The sequence below is a fragment of the Atractosteus spatula genome, chromosome 7 (genome assembly GCF_055471065.1).
Source record: "Atractosteus spatula isolate fAtrSpa1 chromosome 7, fAtrSpa1.hap1, whole genome shotgun sequence".
Lineage (NCBI taxonomy): Eukaryota > Metazoa > Chordata > Actinopteri > Semionotiformes > Lepisosteidae > Atractosteus > Atractosteus spatula.
This window is the reverse complement of record NC_142712.1, coordinates 47,371,310-47,386,217: the sequence shown is the minus strand read 5'-3', so window position 1 is coordinate 47,386,217 and position 14,908 is coordinate 47,371,310. Positions and strand designations below refer to the sequence as shown.

Sequence of the window (14,908 nt, the reverse complement as noted above, 5' to 3'; positions counted from 1 at the left end):
CTTATGGAAGTGGGGTGCAGGTGACTTCAAATGCCATTTTCAGACATTGCCATACGCTACAGAAACAATTAAGCAGTAATGTCTTAAACACTTGTGACAATTTATTAAATAATTCAGGATTTATCATTTATAGATTTAGAATAGTATGAAGTGATGGGCGTTCTGAAATCAACTTTTCAATGAAATTGTGTTAGGATTCCCAGCTCCTCTTTCCATTTTGAAAGCAGTAGATAAAAACACTACTCGTTTTGTCTGCAGTGCAGTCACTAACAAGATGTTCACAATATGTCTGGAAAGATCCATCAGGAGTGAAAACTTTAAAGTATTTAAAGTTTAAGCAGCTTGAAGTTTAAGAAATTCCTTTCCTCGAGGGCTACCCTGAAGATGCTTTAATGTACGCTTGCTTTTGCCCCTAACTTTCCTGGTGAAGAACAACTTTGTAGTAGCAACAACATTGAACCACTTAACTCTCCTTGTAGGACAAGACCACATACTTGCAAGCAATTTAACCAAATACTGAAACATTAGATCATTAAAAAGTGGAACCACACAAAATTGTGTATATTTGCTGGCCATTTTTATTTTATTTATTTTTTTTAAACAGGGGAACCAATGATCAAGAAAATAAGTACCAGTATTTCAAAAGGCAAAATAAATTTCCAGAAGTTCTACATGCTAGACATTAACCTAATTTAATCATGCTTTTTGAAAAAAAAGTATATATAAATTGTAATAAAAACATACATTAAAATGAACTTAATGACTTACGATATACTTCACCTTTAACTTCTAGTTTTATTGTACCTTCCATTTTTACTTCCATGCACACAATTCTAACATTACAGGTTTATTTTATATATATTTTTAAAAAAAGACTTTAAGACTTCTAGGCGCATTTTCAGATTCATAAAGCTGTTGTTTTTTTTCCTTAAAGAAATATCAAGCACCTATAAATAAAAAAAACAAAACCAAAGCTTTACACAGTGAGGGCTTTCCTAAAGGAAACAAACAATGGGAAACAGAAAGCATGAACTCGAGCGGATGAATTTGTATTCTGCCGTTACAAAAGGATCTTGCCATAATGCTGGACAAAAGAATGCACTGAAATAAAATGCCTCCGATTGTGAACAGTCACATTGAACCTACAAAATTAAAATAAATACCTCACATTTGCTAAAATAAATAATGATGCATATTAACACTTCACTATGGCAAATGTGTATTAAAAAACAGTCAATGCGCACTGAATGGTATTAGGTTGCTGGCAAAGCGAACATACAAGAACATGCCTTAAAGCACTAGTGTGGCTCCTAGCTTCCCACTCACTGCTGTTACCTTGAGGTAGATAACACATGTGTACCAATGTCTACATTTAATGGATGATGCTGGCATCATGTGTCTTAAGAAATGTTACAGTATGAAAGTTTCAGGATACCTTTATGGGAAAATACTTTAATAAGTTAGACCTTTGCACATTACTTAAAAAAATAAAATAAACATGCCTATATATATTTCCCCCCACTGTGTATTTATATATGCCAATATGAGATCCACTCCATGAAAAACAAGTTCTTCTAGACTTGGCCTAACTGCATTGCTGACAGGTCTTCCCAGTTTATCATCATTAGTGCATTTTCCTCATTATTTCACGTTGCCAGCACTGCATTGTTTTCTTTTATGGTTTTTCTTCCTTCTCTCCTTATTTGTTAGGTGTACACTGTGTGCAAATGACATGCCAGTTTTTAAATCAGGGCGTGATCATCAATTTTTTCCCACCGCACCACCGAAATAAGTCGATCGCGGTCTACAAAGTGCTGTCTGACACTCTTTGCAAACTTATGAACGCACCCTTGAAAAAAATAAATTCCTTAATATTTACCGTACACAACAAAAATGTATGAAATGATTCAAGTAAAATAATGTTCATACTATTAAAAAAAATGTCTTGCGGTGTGGTTTAATTTAAATGTTTCAGAATGCTGCTATATGTTTTATGAGCTATCTGGGGGGAGCACATCACTGCTGAAGGCGTTAAAGTGGCCTGTATAGACTTAAGTGGTGAATCTGAAGAACTGTCAAACCCAGGGAGAGCCAAGGACTCAAACTGCACATTGAAGACAATCTCCCCATTTCTTCCAATAAAGCCCTCCTCTACCTCCTTCTCCTCCGCTACCTTGTCTTCTGCAGGCTCTGGCTCTGCTACCTCAGCCTCCTCTTTCTTACTAAAAAGCCTGTCCAAGTAACTGGTGTAGGTATTTTCCTTCTCTAGCTGCTCGTCTTTCCTCACGTCCCAGCAAACCTCATCTATCAGGCAACTCTCCTCCCCGACCTCCACGTTGTCAAACTGGCTTTCCCAGGGGTTGGGCACCCAGCCCTCCAGCTGGGCCAGGTTCACCATCCCTTTCTCCTCTTTCTCCTGGCTGACCGACTTGGACAACAAGCTTTTGGATTCTATCAGGGACACAGAGCTGTTCAGTTCGTTTAAGAGGCCCACCTCGGAGGGCTCTGGCTGAAGACTGAGCTTGATGGTGCTCGCTATAAAGGAATCGAAATCAAAGCCCCTGTTCTTCTCTTTGTCCTTCTCAGCCAGTTGCTGGGACACTTCCTGGAGTGCTATCTGAGCCTTTACCAGGCCATTCTTTTCACATTTAGATTTACCTTTCTTATCTGCCTTCTCCCTGCTCTGCTCTTTCCAGTTGGACAGATCTATGATGAGCTTGGGCTCATAGTAGTGGTTGACTTCACTGTCGCGCCACACCAGGTTATCCAGGTAAGAAGGGGACACAGCTTTATAGTTACAAGTGTGGCTGCACTCCAGATCACAGTACTTGTTTTCATGGTGATCCTCATGTTGCCAGGAAGGCTCATTTGGGAAGAGAGAGTCAAAGGTAGAGTCATCCAGAAACTTCTCACGGTCCCCATCTGTGTACTTGCGTGGATCAACCTGTACTTCTTCCTCATCCGTTACATCCGAGATGGCTCTGGGATCGCGCTGGACCTCATCAGCTTCATGGTTACTGTGAAGGTGCCAGTCTTGGTCTGAGAACTGGCTGTCATGATACCTGCAATGCCAACAGACAGAAACCATGGGCATGGTCACCTCAAGGTTCAATCTCAAACAAGCAGAGGAAAAATAACTTTAAGAGATCAGATCCAAAGTGCTTTGAATTCAAAGATGTTATGAGTCACATGGGTTTGAACATTTGAGGAAACATACAACACAATGCAACACTGAACACTTAATGCTGCAGGATTTACCTGTCCCAGTTGTACACATGGCTGTGACTTTCATCCATCAACAGGATCTCATCCACCTCATCCTCAATGTGAAAGGGGTGGCTAGAGATTGGCTCATCCAATGGGAAGGAGTAGATGCTCATGTAGGGGTGGGCTAAGGCTTCTTCTGCAGTCAGACGGTCCATGGGGTTGAAAGTCAGGATCTGCTCCAGAAAGTCCAATGCTAACAAGAGGAAATGTTTAAGATTAGCACTCTGCACCTGAAAGACTTTCATTTAAATGATTTTCTAAATAGACCAATGAAACATAAATCACCTGCATGGAGAGTGAAATACAGCTGTATAAGGAACAGCTACAGTATATACTTACACCACACTTTTGTCATGCAATTTCTATTATTACAAGGCTGAGGTGTTGCGACAATAGTTGTGGACTTGATCAACCTTGGGCTGATTTTCAATTCCTGTTACCTTCAGCGCTGACACCTCGCAGCAGCTTCACCAGCGGGGTCTGTGGCTCAGACATATCGTTCTTGATGAAAACGGGGATGACGCTCAGCAGCTCCTGACGGTCCTCCTCATGGATAACGGGGATAGATTCCAGTATCAGCTGCATCTGCTCCAGCTCGTGAGCACCTGTGTGTTCACATCAGGAGAACCTAATATTACAACAGGCAAGCTCAGACCATCGACACTGTTCTCCGGGTAGGACTAATTTGAGAGGGGAAACCTGTTTTGAAAATTTGAAGAAACAGCAACAGCACACTCTTAACAGCTGAGATACTGCAGTGTAACCACTCTGGTCTAAACACTAGAATCCCTGCCTCCAAAGAGTCTTAACAGACTCACTAGCATAATAATCATACTCACAAGGCTTAACTTGGACACCAGCCTAAATACAAAAAAAAAAGAAAATAGTGCAGTTTCTATTCAAGGATTTTTTTTGTACCTGCACAGACATGGACCCTTACAGGCAAAACCACTGCATTCCACAGCACACCATGGAAAGAAATAATCTATTCCAGGTGTTCAGCTTTTAAACCATAAAAATACAGAGATGGTTCGACAACATACGAGAACAATTTTTTGTTACACTGACCTGCAAAGAGAGTTTTTCCAGTCAGCATTTCTGCGAAGATGCAGCCCGCAGCCCACATGTCAATAGCTTTGGTGTAGTTATTGGGAGACAGCAGAAGACGGGGAGACCTGTACCATTTTGTGACCAATCCCTCGGAAAGGTGACCCTGAAAACAAAGAAATGCAATGCACTCAGGAATGATTAGCACATCTTAAGAAGGTTCCTCTGTACCTCACCTGTGTGTCGTTCATTTTAAATATCACTCGCTGATATAGGCCTAATAACATTTGGATAAATCTGAAAACAAGGGCAAACTCATTGACTACCAGCAGACCATTTCCATCCCTGTTACTTTCACCCCACTAAAATTAAACATGGGAGGGGGAGGGGGCAGAGAGAAAACAAGAGAAATGTGCACCCCGTGTCGGCATCGCCCATTATCAGCGGAAAGAAGGATTATCCCTCATTTTCTCTCTTGTGGCTGAAGGGGAATGCCTACTAGGCCGACCAGTGAGAGGCCTTTATCTGCAGCTCTAGGCCAATGCCACTGGTATTACCGAGGTTCAGTGTGTGTGCTTTACAAACTGACAATACATTTACAATACAAAATTCAATCCAAAAACAGAACAAAGATCCCTTAGCTCAGTCAGATAAGATCAAAAGTATGTGAACAAACCAGGTGATGCCTATTGTTGATAAACCTTTCACTTTTTTAAATCCAAAACAGGATTAATTTACTAGAACACTTGACCATTATATAATGACCTGGCAAAGTTTCACAAGGCAGATTACACAGAAAGGAGATTCACAGAAAACATGCAGAGAGGCTTTGTTTTAATTGCAAACGCCAAAGACATAACATGAGCAAGGGTAAAAATGGACATCAGAGCATCATCACCTCCTGCAGTACATAAAGCATGCTACAGCACGAAGTGGTCACGGAGTGACCGCGATTTCCAAATACACACGTCTTCTTCCAGCACTCAAGTCAAGAAACAAAGACCCCACGGTTTGTTCAATTCTTAATCAGTTTTCAGAATGCTTGATGTTATAACATGGTGATTACCACATCTTACTTTAATGTAAGAGACAGGAGGAATTTCTTTAAAGTTAGGGGTGGGGAGAATTTTGTATCAGCAATCGGTAAAGTAAGACGGCTCATAATTGGAGATTTTTTTAACATTTTGATCATTGTAAAAGCTTTAGCCTGTTGCATGGAGAAATGGAGCTAATCTGTTTTAGTATACCAAACAAGAAATAAAGACCAAATAAACACCAAACAGCTGAATGTGTTTATTAATCACCTGGTAAATACATTGCCCAATAAGGCACTGAATGAGCCAAAACTAAATAAGCCTTAAATCAGATTGTGACAATGCTAAGCTTCCAATTCAAACTTCCACATTTGGGATCAAAATAATAACCATCAATATAATGTAATAGCATTCTTAATCTGGGACCTACTTATTTCTGTGAAAGTAAACCTCAATCTGACACAAAAATAACTGATCTTCAAAATAAAAGGACTTCAAAAGGACGCTCCTGGATTCAGAATGCTTGGCCACATTTCTTCACAAAACTACACCACCTGTTGAGAGATTACACCTGGCTGGCATGAACACCCATTACTACGTTAAACTGATCACATAGATCACTGCAGTTGTAGCTCTCAGTCAGATGTTTCAGCTTTCAAAAGCATTAGAAGGAAAAAAGAAATCACACATTTACAAAAGCTGACTTGAACATAACTGCTAGTCATTTTTGGTTGGAACATTTTGATGGTTACCACCACCATGGTCAAAAGGAAAAATTTTAGATTCTAGAGTAAAGCTGAACAAGTTTTGTAAAACCTCTATGAAGCATTTTAAAAAGCCACAAAGGCCCCTTATGTAGCATAAAAAAAGCTTAGGAAGGACCAAAATCAAAGACACAAAAGAAATGAAACACAACACTCCTATCCTATGATGTCAGGATGCCCAAACACTGGAAATGGCTTAAATATTCTGAATTAAACCTTGTGACAATTCCAGGCAGTGAAGAGTTGCAGACTGGCCCTCGGTGTCTGAAATGTGGCCTCTGCTATCAGGCTTGTACAAGAAATAGAGGCATTTAGGAGTATAAAAGGGAGTTTTAAAACAGGATATGAAAGTACTGACTGACTAGCAAGGTTCAATATGGGCTGGGAGACCTTTTCACTGCTTTGATCAACAAAACAGAAAGCATGGTTTCCCAGTGTTAGGAAATGAAAGGAGACTAAGCTTTGAAGAGCGCAAGTAGTGAGATAGCTCACTGGTGTATTTAGGAGACAAACTGTTCGTGTCCTTAAAGGTGAGCATCAGGATTTGGAACTTTATTCCAAAACTCCTAAATCTTTATTCCAAAAACTATGTCTTCAAGCAATGACTTCAATGGTCTCAAAGAAGATGTTACCTTCCATTCATAGGATAGTTATTTTTTCTACCTTTGTCCATTACATTTCAGGCCTTCATACCAAGATTAACATTATGCTTTGTTTCCAAAACAGATGCCTGTAGAGTAAACAAAGTCAGTAATGCATTTTTCCACAGTAATGTCTCCACTGAGAGACAATGACATTTCCTTAATTAGAAAACCCTTCTTACCAGTCGCCTTTACAAAATGTCAGCTCATTGTTTATTTTTCTCACAATATTTAAATACTGTGAACAGTTAACTCTTGTTTAACCTGTTCATACCTCAGCCTCACACACATTGAAACCAACTGCAGATATGTGCATTGCAAGAAAAGAAGGTACAGAGCATACTTGCATTTGTCTGTACATAGGCCAGAAGTCACAGACTTTAGAAAGTGAACAGACTGATCTTATTTTAGAATCCTAACCTACCCAAAGAGCATGTTTGGCAGCCAGAGCTACCACTGAAACTCAACGTAACCTTTCTGCAAATTGTGAAAGCAATACCCTAACTGGCCTTAAGGTGCTTGGCAGTAGAAAGCCAGCCTCACGCAGAGGACTGTAGCCAGACAGTCCCCTGACAAAACCACATGCCTAACCATGATAACTGCAGCAGAGAGCTTTGGAATTTGACCTGAAAAGACATTTTGAAAGTGCACCATCATCATCACGGCTGCTGCAGTGTCACTACATTATGTAGGCCAGTGGGTCCTAGAGGTCCACTGTCTGCTGAGTTTTGATCCAGTTGAGCTCTAAAATGCAAATTCTAATTGAATTGATGCTTTTCATTGATATGCTTGTTTTAGCATTTAAATGTAACATTTAAATTTCTGCACTTAGTTCAGTTTCAAAACTACCTACTACTTCAAGGACACTTCTGACAACTTCAGCATAAAAAAAGTTAAGATGTCTCTCCTCCTTTTACTCAGCCTTTGCTTCAAAACTAAACAGATATTGATTTGTGATTAATTTATGATTAACAGACGTGGGAATGGTACAGTATCAAACACTCCCACAACCATTTTTTTATTTACAGAAGAAAACCTAAAACTCAAACTGGCAGAGATGACCAGTTACAAATTCCATTTAACATTTTAAGAACTGAAAGATTTGAAATACCCCAAAACAGACAACTGGAATCAATTAATCTGAAACTAATAACTCTGCTTATGCAAAAAACCATAGAGATAATGATTCCCCCAGAATGAGGATGAGGAACCATTGCTTTAGAGCAAAGGTTTTCTATCCTGATCCTGGGAGACCTCTGTGTCTGCTGAGCTCAAACTTTGTACAAAATGATGATGTTAATTGATCTGCACTCAGCCCAGGGTGAAAAAATAATACTACTTCAAAAGTACCTTTTTTTAACATCTTTAGCATACAGGACTTTAAGCAGACTCTCCTCAGCATGCTCACCTTTACTGCAGACTGAAGAGCTCTTTATAACAGACAAGCCCACATTTAACAATGTGACGAAAAACAAGTTTTTTCCTTCTGCAGAGGTATGAATGGGAACAGTTCTGAAATTCAGGAACTGGTACAAGGTTGATTCCAATTGCAAATACCACTCAATCTTTCAAGATCTGCAGGACTAGAAACCAGTGTTCAGGAGAGATGCCTACTCTTGGACATTTGGAGGACCCGTTTCAATTGCAAATAATGGTTAGCAAACACAGAGGACCTCACCAGACTCCCTGTGCCACATGAACAGTCACCAGACTACTGTCTGCAGGCACAGCATCATGTGTAACTGCTGACCACAGCTGCTTATAAAGGCAGCTTGTCTACTGAAGCAGACATGTGGCCTGCTGTGCACACATGAGCTTTAAAGTACAAATCCAAATTGGAACAGTTCAGGTATAGTTTTGTGCACATCAAAAGAGCAAAGAGATAAGTTTATTGAATCTTAATGACTCTGCTTCAAGGTGTGCAGAGGTTAATCCCACACCAGGAGAGCCCATCTGTACACCTGACAAGTGAAATAAAAGGCAATTGTAAACGTACCCCTCCGAAGAATTCTCTGAGTTGGAAATATACCACTCTTCACCACCCAAAATGTTTTTGAATTGTTTTCACTCAAAACTTGTACAAAGTAGTAACTAAAAAGATAAGGTCAATCAAACAGCTTCTAACAAGATTTGAGATTAAGAAAGCAGAGACAATTGGCTGCATCTGCTTTGTGAAACATGACTAAGTTTCCAATCATGTTTAAGACTGGTCACGTTCTTCCAGCTACAAGGACAGAGCAGAACAAAGGGCAGAAATAGCGCTGCAGATTTGGAAATGATTCTGCAATCCCAAAGTTTAGAGCCAGCAATTTAAAAAAAGCTAGACATCATTCATTTGCACTGCATGTTGCTATAGTGTCCATCAGCGAGTTTAAAGACAAGACTTTCTCTGAAGAATGCACACTTTTTGGATACTCTTTTAGGCTGTCAAGATTTTAAATAAGCAAGCATCTTTGCTTCCTGAATATATAAGTTCAGACTTAGCCATCCCACGACCTGTAGTTTTGCCACCTCACCCACATAATCACATGCACACCCGAGTAACTACATACTCTCCAAATTAAGTTGCAATCAAATATATTTTACTGTCAACTGACAAGATGTGATGTGCAAGATTATTTGAGGCTTAGCTACTCACACAGAAATGTCTGGACATAAACAGCAAGATCACTTGACCACTGAAAATTACCCAATTGCAAGAGGACACGGTCAGGAGCTTTAAAATGTACAGCTGCCTTGGCAATCTCACAAAGCAGACAGTTCCTGCATGCAGATGGCAGACTGAACAATTAAAAAAATTAAGACCTGTGATATACTCCACATGGGTCTGTTTGCTGAATAACCGTACCAAGAAACACCATAACTGGAAGATTCAAACATTGACAGTAATTGCTATTTTACCATTAAGAACTTGTGCATGAAAGAACAAGAAATTAAAAATCAGTGGCTTAGCTAGCTGAAATTTCTCTAATGATAGCAGGAGGGAGATTCAAGAGGATAAGTCCATTATAATTTACAAAAACTGAGCAAAATAAATATACTAGACTGCCCAGCTACATTTTGTACAAAGTTAATGCCTGGTCACAACTAAATTAACGGTTAAGCAGCAGGATGCTGCCATTTGTTAAAGGAAATTTGGAGATATCCTTTATAGCTGCTTGCAGGAACCACATCCTTTGGGATAGGAAGCAAAGGCGTCGATTTTTTTTGGGTTTCAGGAAATATTTCTATCGTTCCTATTTTCAACTAGGCTTATACGGACTCCCTTCCGATGAAGGCACGATAGCTTGATCTCATTGTACTGAGGTGTGCATGTCTAGCACACCCAATGAACACAGCACTACAATAATATGTTTTGAACTAAAACAAAGGAAGGCAATGGCAACAAGCCTCATTCCCACCAGAACTGCCACATTTCATAAAAAGCAAATGCACAGCTTACCTTATGTGAATAATGGGGATCCATGATTCTTGCCAAACCAAAATCTCCTATCTTCAGCACCAGGTCCTCAGTGTTGATGAACAGGTTGGCAGGTTTGAGGTCCCTGTGCAGGACATTGGCCGAATGGATGTACTTGAGACCCCGTAGCAGCTGATACATGAACAGCCTGGCGTGCCCTTCGGACAGCAGGCCTTGCTCCAGGAGCTTGCACAGGTCCGTCTCCATGTACTCCTGGACGATATAGACGGAGTTCAGCTCCGTCAGAGAGCCCACATCCTCCGTCATCTGTGTTCCATTGGGTCCTAAGATCTCGAACACCTTGACGATGTTGTCGTGGTCGAGGCGTCTGATGATTTTGATTTCCCGTAAGGCATGTTTCACACTCTGGGGGTCAGTGAGGATTATTTTTTTTACCGCAACCCTTTTGTCACAGTCATTGTCCACGGCAGAGAACACAAGACCATTGCCACCATAGCCTAGCGGCTTCAAGTCCATGTAGCGGGAGCCCAGATCGAAGCCATGAATGTTCATCAGGCTCTCAAACTTCTCTGCCATTTTTTAGCAGACTTTTTATTTTTATTATTGTTGTTGTACCAGGGTTCTCACTTTAATTTGTGAAATACCAAGGCTCAGCAGACACTTGTGATTGATTTTAACAAAATCTGAAAACCCGAACATGTGCAAAAGACTCTGCATTCAAACTGTTATTCTTCTTAGGATTTACCAAACAAGTCAACAACTAGGCCAGCGGTTTCCCCCCAGTCGGTCATTCACAGCTTTCCAAGAGAAAAACTGAAAAGGCTGACGTTTGGTAGACGTGTGATGTATTTTACCATCATGTTTTGAAAAAGAGGTTTCCTTCCGACTAATTTACACTAGTGTTAGAAAGACTACAATGGAATGAATCTTGAGGCCCGAATAAAATGCTAACATTGAAAATAAAAGTGAATAAATATAAAAGCATCTAACAACAACATCCTCACAGTGCAGATACATTCAGTGTTTGACTGGTCCTGAGCAGCGTCATTCTACTGTGCCTATGAGCACTAAGATTTTTTTTTTTTTATTTTGTGTTTGTTATTTTAAGTATTTTGACCGTTTGATCAAACAACTAGAGTCCAGTAGCTTTTTATTAAGCAAGGATCCGGTCGTTAATGATCGGGTGGCTCCAGCTCACCACAGTCGCAATCAAAGCTATCCTCCATTTTACATTGGGGTAACCTGAAAAAAAAAAAGACAACAGAGAACAAAACATAAGGATCTGTGTGTCGATTTTCATACCATGGATACAGCATCTTTAAGTGGCAGCGATATAGTTATACACGGAAATTCAGACTTTCTCGGTAAAGCTATGATAAAACCATCATCTTTCAATAAGGGCTGCAGACATACTCAATGAAAGACGGTAAGCTTCCCAGTCTGTCACTGTAGGCTCATTCCTCACTGATAAACCAGATGATCATGCTTTTTCTTGTAGCACACAGCACAACTGAAAAGACTTTAAAGGACATTACTAATAAAGAAACAATTTAACAGTTGCATGCAAGCCATGTGTACATACGAGGACAGGGATGGTCAAACTATTCTTCACTAAGTAGAACACTTTTCAAGGGTAGGTGCCCCTGGTGCACACTTTACTGTGTGGTTATATTGTAATAGCAATATATAATAATAATAGCAATTTACTGTGTGGTTATATTGTAATAGCCTAAACAACAATCAGGGAAATTAACAGATCCCCATTAATCAGTCCCACTTATTTAGGACACTAGAGCACAATTTCAGCCTTAAAACTATTGACCGCCTAGCATCTCATGGGAGCTTGGGAAATCCAAACACTCAGGCCTTGAGGGGGGGGTGCCTCCATGACCAGGGAGATATACTAAGAGCTATAATTTCACAAATATGGGTCTATACCTAAGTTATCTCAGTCTTTTGGCTGTGCAGTGTGATGTGGTTTGGTTACTACTTTTCTTTCAAGTCCTCTCGATTAATTTCTCCCCAGTTAGCTGCTCACAGCAGCATCCAAAACATGCTGCAGTGGGGACCGAGGGAGGATGAATGAGAATACTACAGAGAAAACGAAGGCTGTCCTGCCAACTGGCACGCAACAGTGCTTTAAAGGAGCAGCACACTCTTTTGCTTAGCTAAATTCATTTAGCCATTTTCTGACTGCTCTATCCAATACAGTGTGACGGGGAGCCAAAGCCTATTCCAGCAAGGAATGGGCGCAGGTTTGGATACACTCTGGATGGGACACCATTCCATCACAAGGCACACACATGCACACACACTCACACAGCAGATAACACCCCAGGTCTAGAATTGAACCCAGGGCCACCATGCTGCGCACTTAGCTACACTGATAAAATACAGTACCATGCCATGTGGTTCGGATGTCAATTTATTATGGTAAACTGTAGCTTTTTAAAGGTGCTCAGTCTGAAACATTATAGCTAAAAAGATGGTTACATCTAGAATAATTGTCAAATATAGTTGTACAATTATTGTATCAGGACATTTTTCATTATAAATTATAATATAAAGGGCACATAATTCCAGCTTTAAACTGGAAACGAAACGAGTATAACGAGAAATCCAGTGTATTTTTAAAGCGGGTAAGTACAATGTGGTCACAAGGCTCTGGGAAAAAACCAACACTAGCTACATTACAGGTATATCAGGAAGCCCAAACACGCAAATCTCTCAAAGGGTTCTAAAGAAAAGATAGAGGTGGTTGTGCACACATTCTTGAGGATTCTCGGAGACGCAAACATCCGACGTTTACGAACCAGGAAAACGCACGGGTGGATTCACCCGTGATGTAGCAACACAACAGAGCCGGCGGAACACACCGAAAAGGAAGTCTGCCTTTAAATGTGTAACCGTGACAACACAGATCTTGAGTCACTGTTCCAGGAAGTGCGATTTCACCAGCGCCGTGGAAACCACTCGAGCTGTATGACGTCACGGAACACGAAACCCCCCTCCACGCCGCACAGCACAATAGGCTGTGGAAACCTCGAAAATACACTCGCTGGGAAGACTTTCGTGATCAGAAAATCGAGTTCTACAGAGGGGAAAAACAAATACTTTTCTTTTTATTAACTTTTCGTCTTTTCTCTTCGATCACGGATTTGAATTATCTCCTTTTCGGTCCTTGACGCCGCGGCCACGTTGCAGTTTTTTGAGGGGTGGGAAGTTAAGCCATTTCAAGAAAACTAGAGCCCTTACTTGTAGGGATTAACTTGAAAATGACGCGTTTAATTCGAATTTAGTTCAATAACCCTACACTTAACTGCCTTAATTTACTTTTATCAAACTAGTAAAACGAAAGTGGGCCAGTTGATTGCTTATTACTAGTAACACCACATTTTATTAAACAAAACTACTGTACTAGTTGATCAAATAACATTTTTCCACAACAACAAAACAATGAAGGAGTTATGTGTAATTAAAGGTATGCGGTATATAAAGTTTACAGCTCACGTTTTCACTTCACGCAATATTGCTGTTGATAACAGTGTTATGTAAAAATAGGCCAGCCTACAGAGAATGCCATTCTTAAACTGCCGTCAATTGCAACGGTACCTTAACTACCACATTTAAAAAATATGTACCATATTTTAAAACTCAACATAAAAATACACTTTTAAAAAAAAACGAGCAAGAGCGTTTTACAACACTTAGCGGGGAGAAAACATGCTCGTCCACGTAACAGCCCCGAGCGCACAATGCCTCTGTAATGAGTTGGGTTTCAAAATACATGGATTTAATTCAGAACAACCACACCAAAAAGATCTCAATAAACAATCAATCATTTCACCCTCTTCTTTGGAAAGAGGAAGGGAAAGGCGCCGTTGTACAGCGGATGAAGCCGACCGTGTCCTCACAAAAGCAGCTCGACGCCGGGAGCTGAGGAGGAAGCCGAGGCGGCGGCAGCCGAACCGCCCGGCGACCGCCGAGGGCAAGACGGACACATTAACGCACAAAAAGCTCAACACAGCTGAGAGAGATCCGCGCTGTTACATGATCGACCTTAGCACTTCAGCTTCGTGCAGGCAGCGTCCTTCCCGCACTCACTTATTCAGAAATCGGACGAGAAACGCCAACAAAAGGGGCCGGGTGCGAGCACGACACGAAGCCTCTCACGACGAGTCGTGACAGCACAAAGGAAGGCAGCAGCCGGGGGAGAGCCGACCGGCATTGCAGTCGCGTACAACAGCCGAAAATAACGCGGTTTTTAAGGTCGCCGGACAGAACACACAAAAGACAGTGCTGTCGGGATGATATAAAGAAACACATTATTTCACTTACTGTTCGTATCCGCCTCATTTACAAGTTTTTCGTGGTAGTAATTAGCTGGATATGCACTGCGCTCCCTCGACCCTTCGAGTCTGCTGCAATCGCCATTCAGGCTAATGTAAGAGGAGAAGCTGCGTCAGCGAGGCTCTCCGAAGGGGGGCGATGAAGGTGGCGGCAAAATTAAAAAAAAAAAAGATCTAAGGCTGCCGCAGTTTTTATTCATACATGTTTTCATTTCAGAAAGCATTCATATATCTGAAAATCGGTACTCCTGTCTTTACATAAATCATTTTTAATTTCGAAGCCCTTCACAAGCTGACGTCGTTTCACGGACACCTCGCAGTGTTACAATCAATGTCTTGCGAGAGAGAGTAATAAATGAATGTAAATATTGAAGGAAAATGGTAG

General features: G+C 40.7%; 1 protein-coding gene across 1 annotated transcript; it reads right to left on the bottom strand.

The window, feature by feature from the left end:
- Positions 1 to 555: 555 nt before the first annotated feature.
- On the bottom strand, positions 556 to 14,557 carry mapk6 (mitogen-activated protein kinase 6). Its single transcript, XM_088920682.1, has 6 exons — positions 14,513 to 14,557; positions 10,196 to 11,416; positions 4,336 to 4,480; positions 3,708 to 3,872; positions 3,259 to 3,460; positions 556 to 3,062 (listed from the first exon to the last, which is right to left on the bottom strand). Exons 2-6 carry the CDS (start codon positions 10,748 to 10,750, stop codon positions 1,958 to 1,960), a joined length of 2,172 nt encoding a protein of 723 aa, XP_088776808.1. The 5' UTR covers positions 10,751 to 11,416; positions 14,513 to 14,557; the 3' UTR covers positions 556 to 1,957.
- Between the last annotated feature and the right edge of the window lie 351 nt (positions 14,558 to 14,908).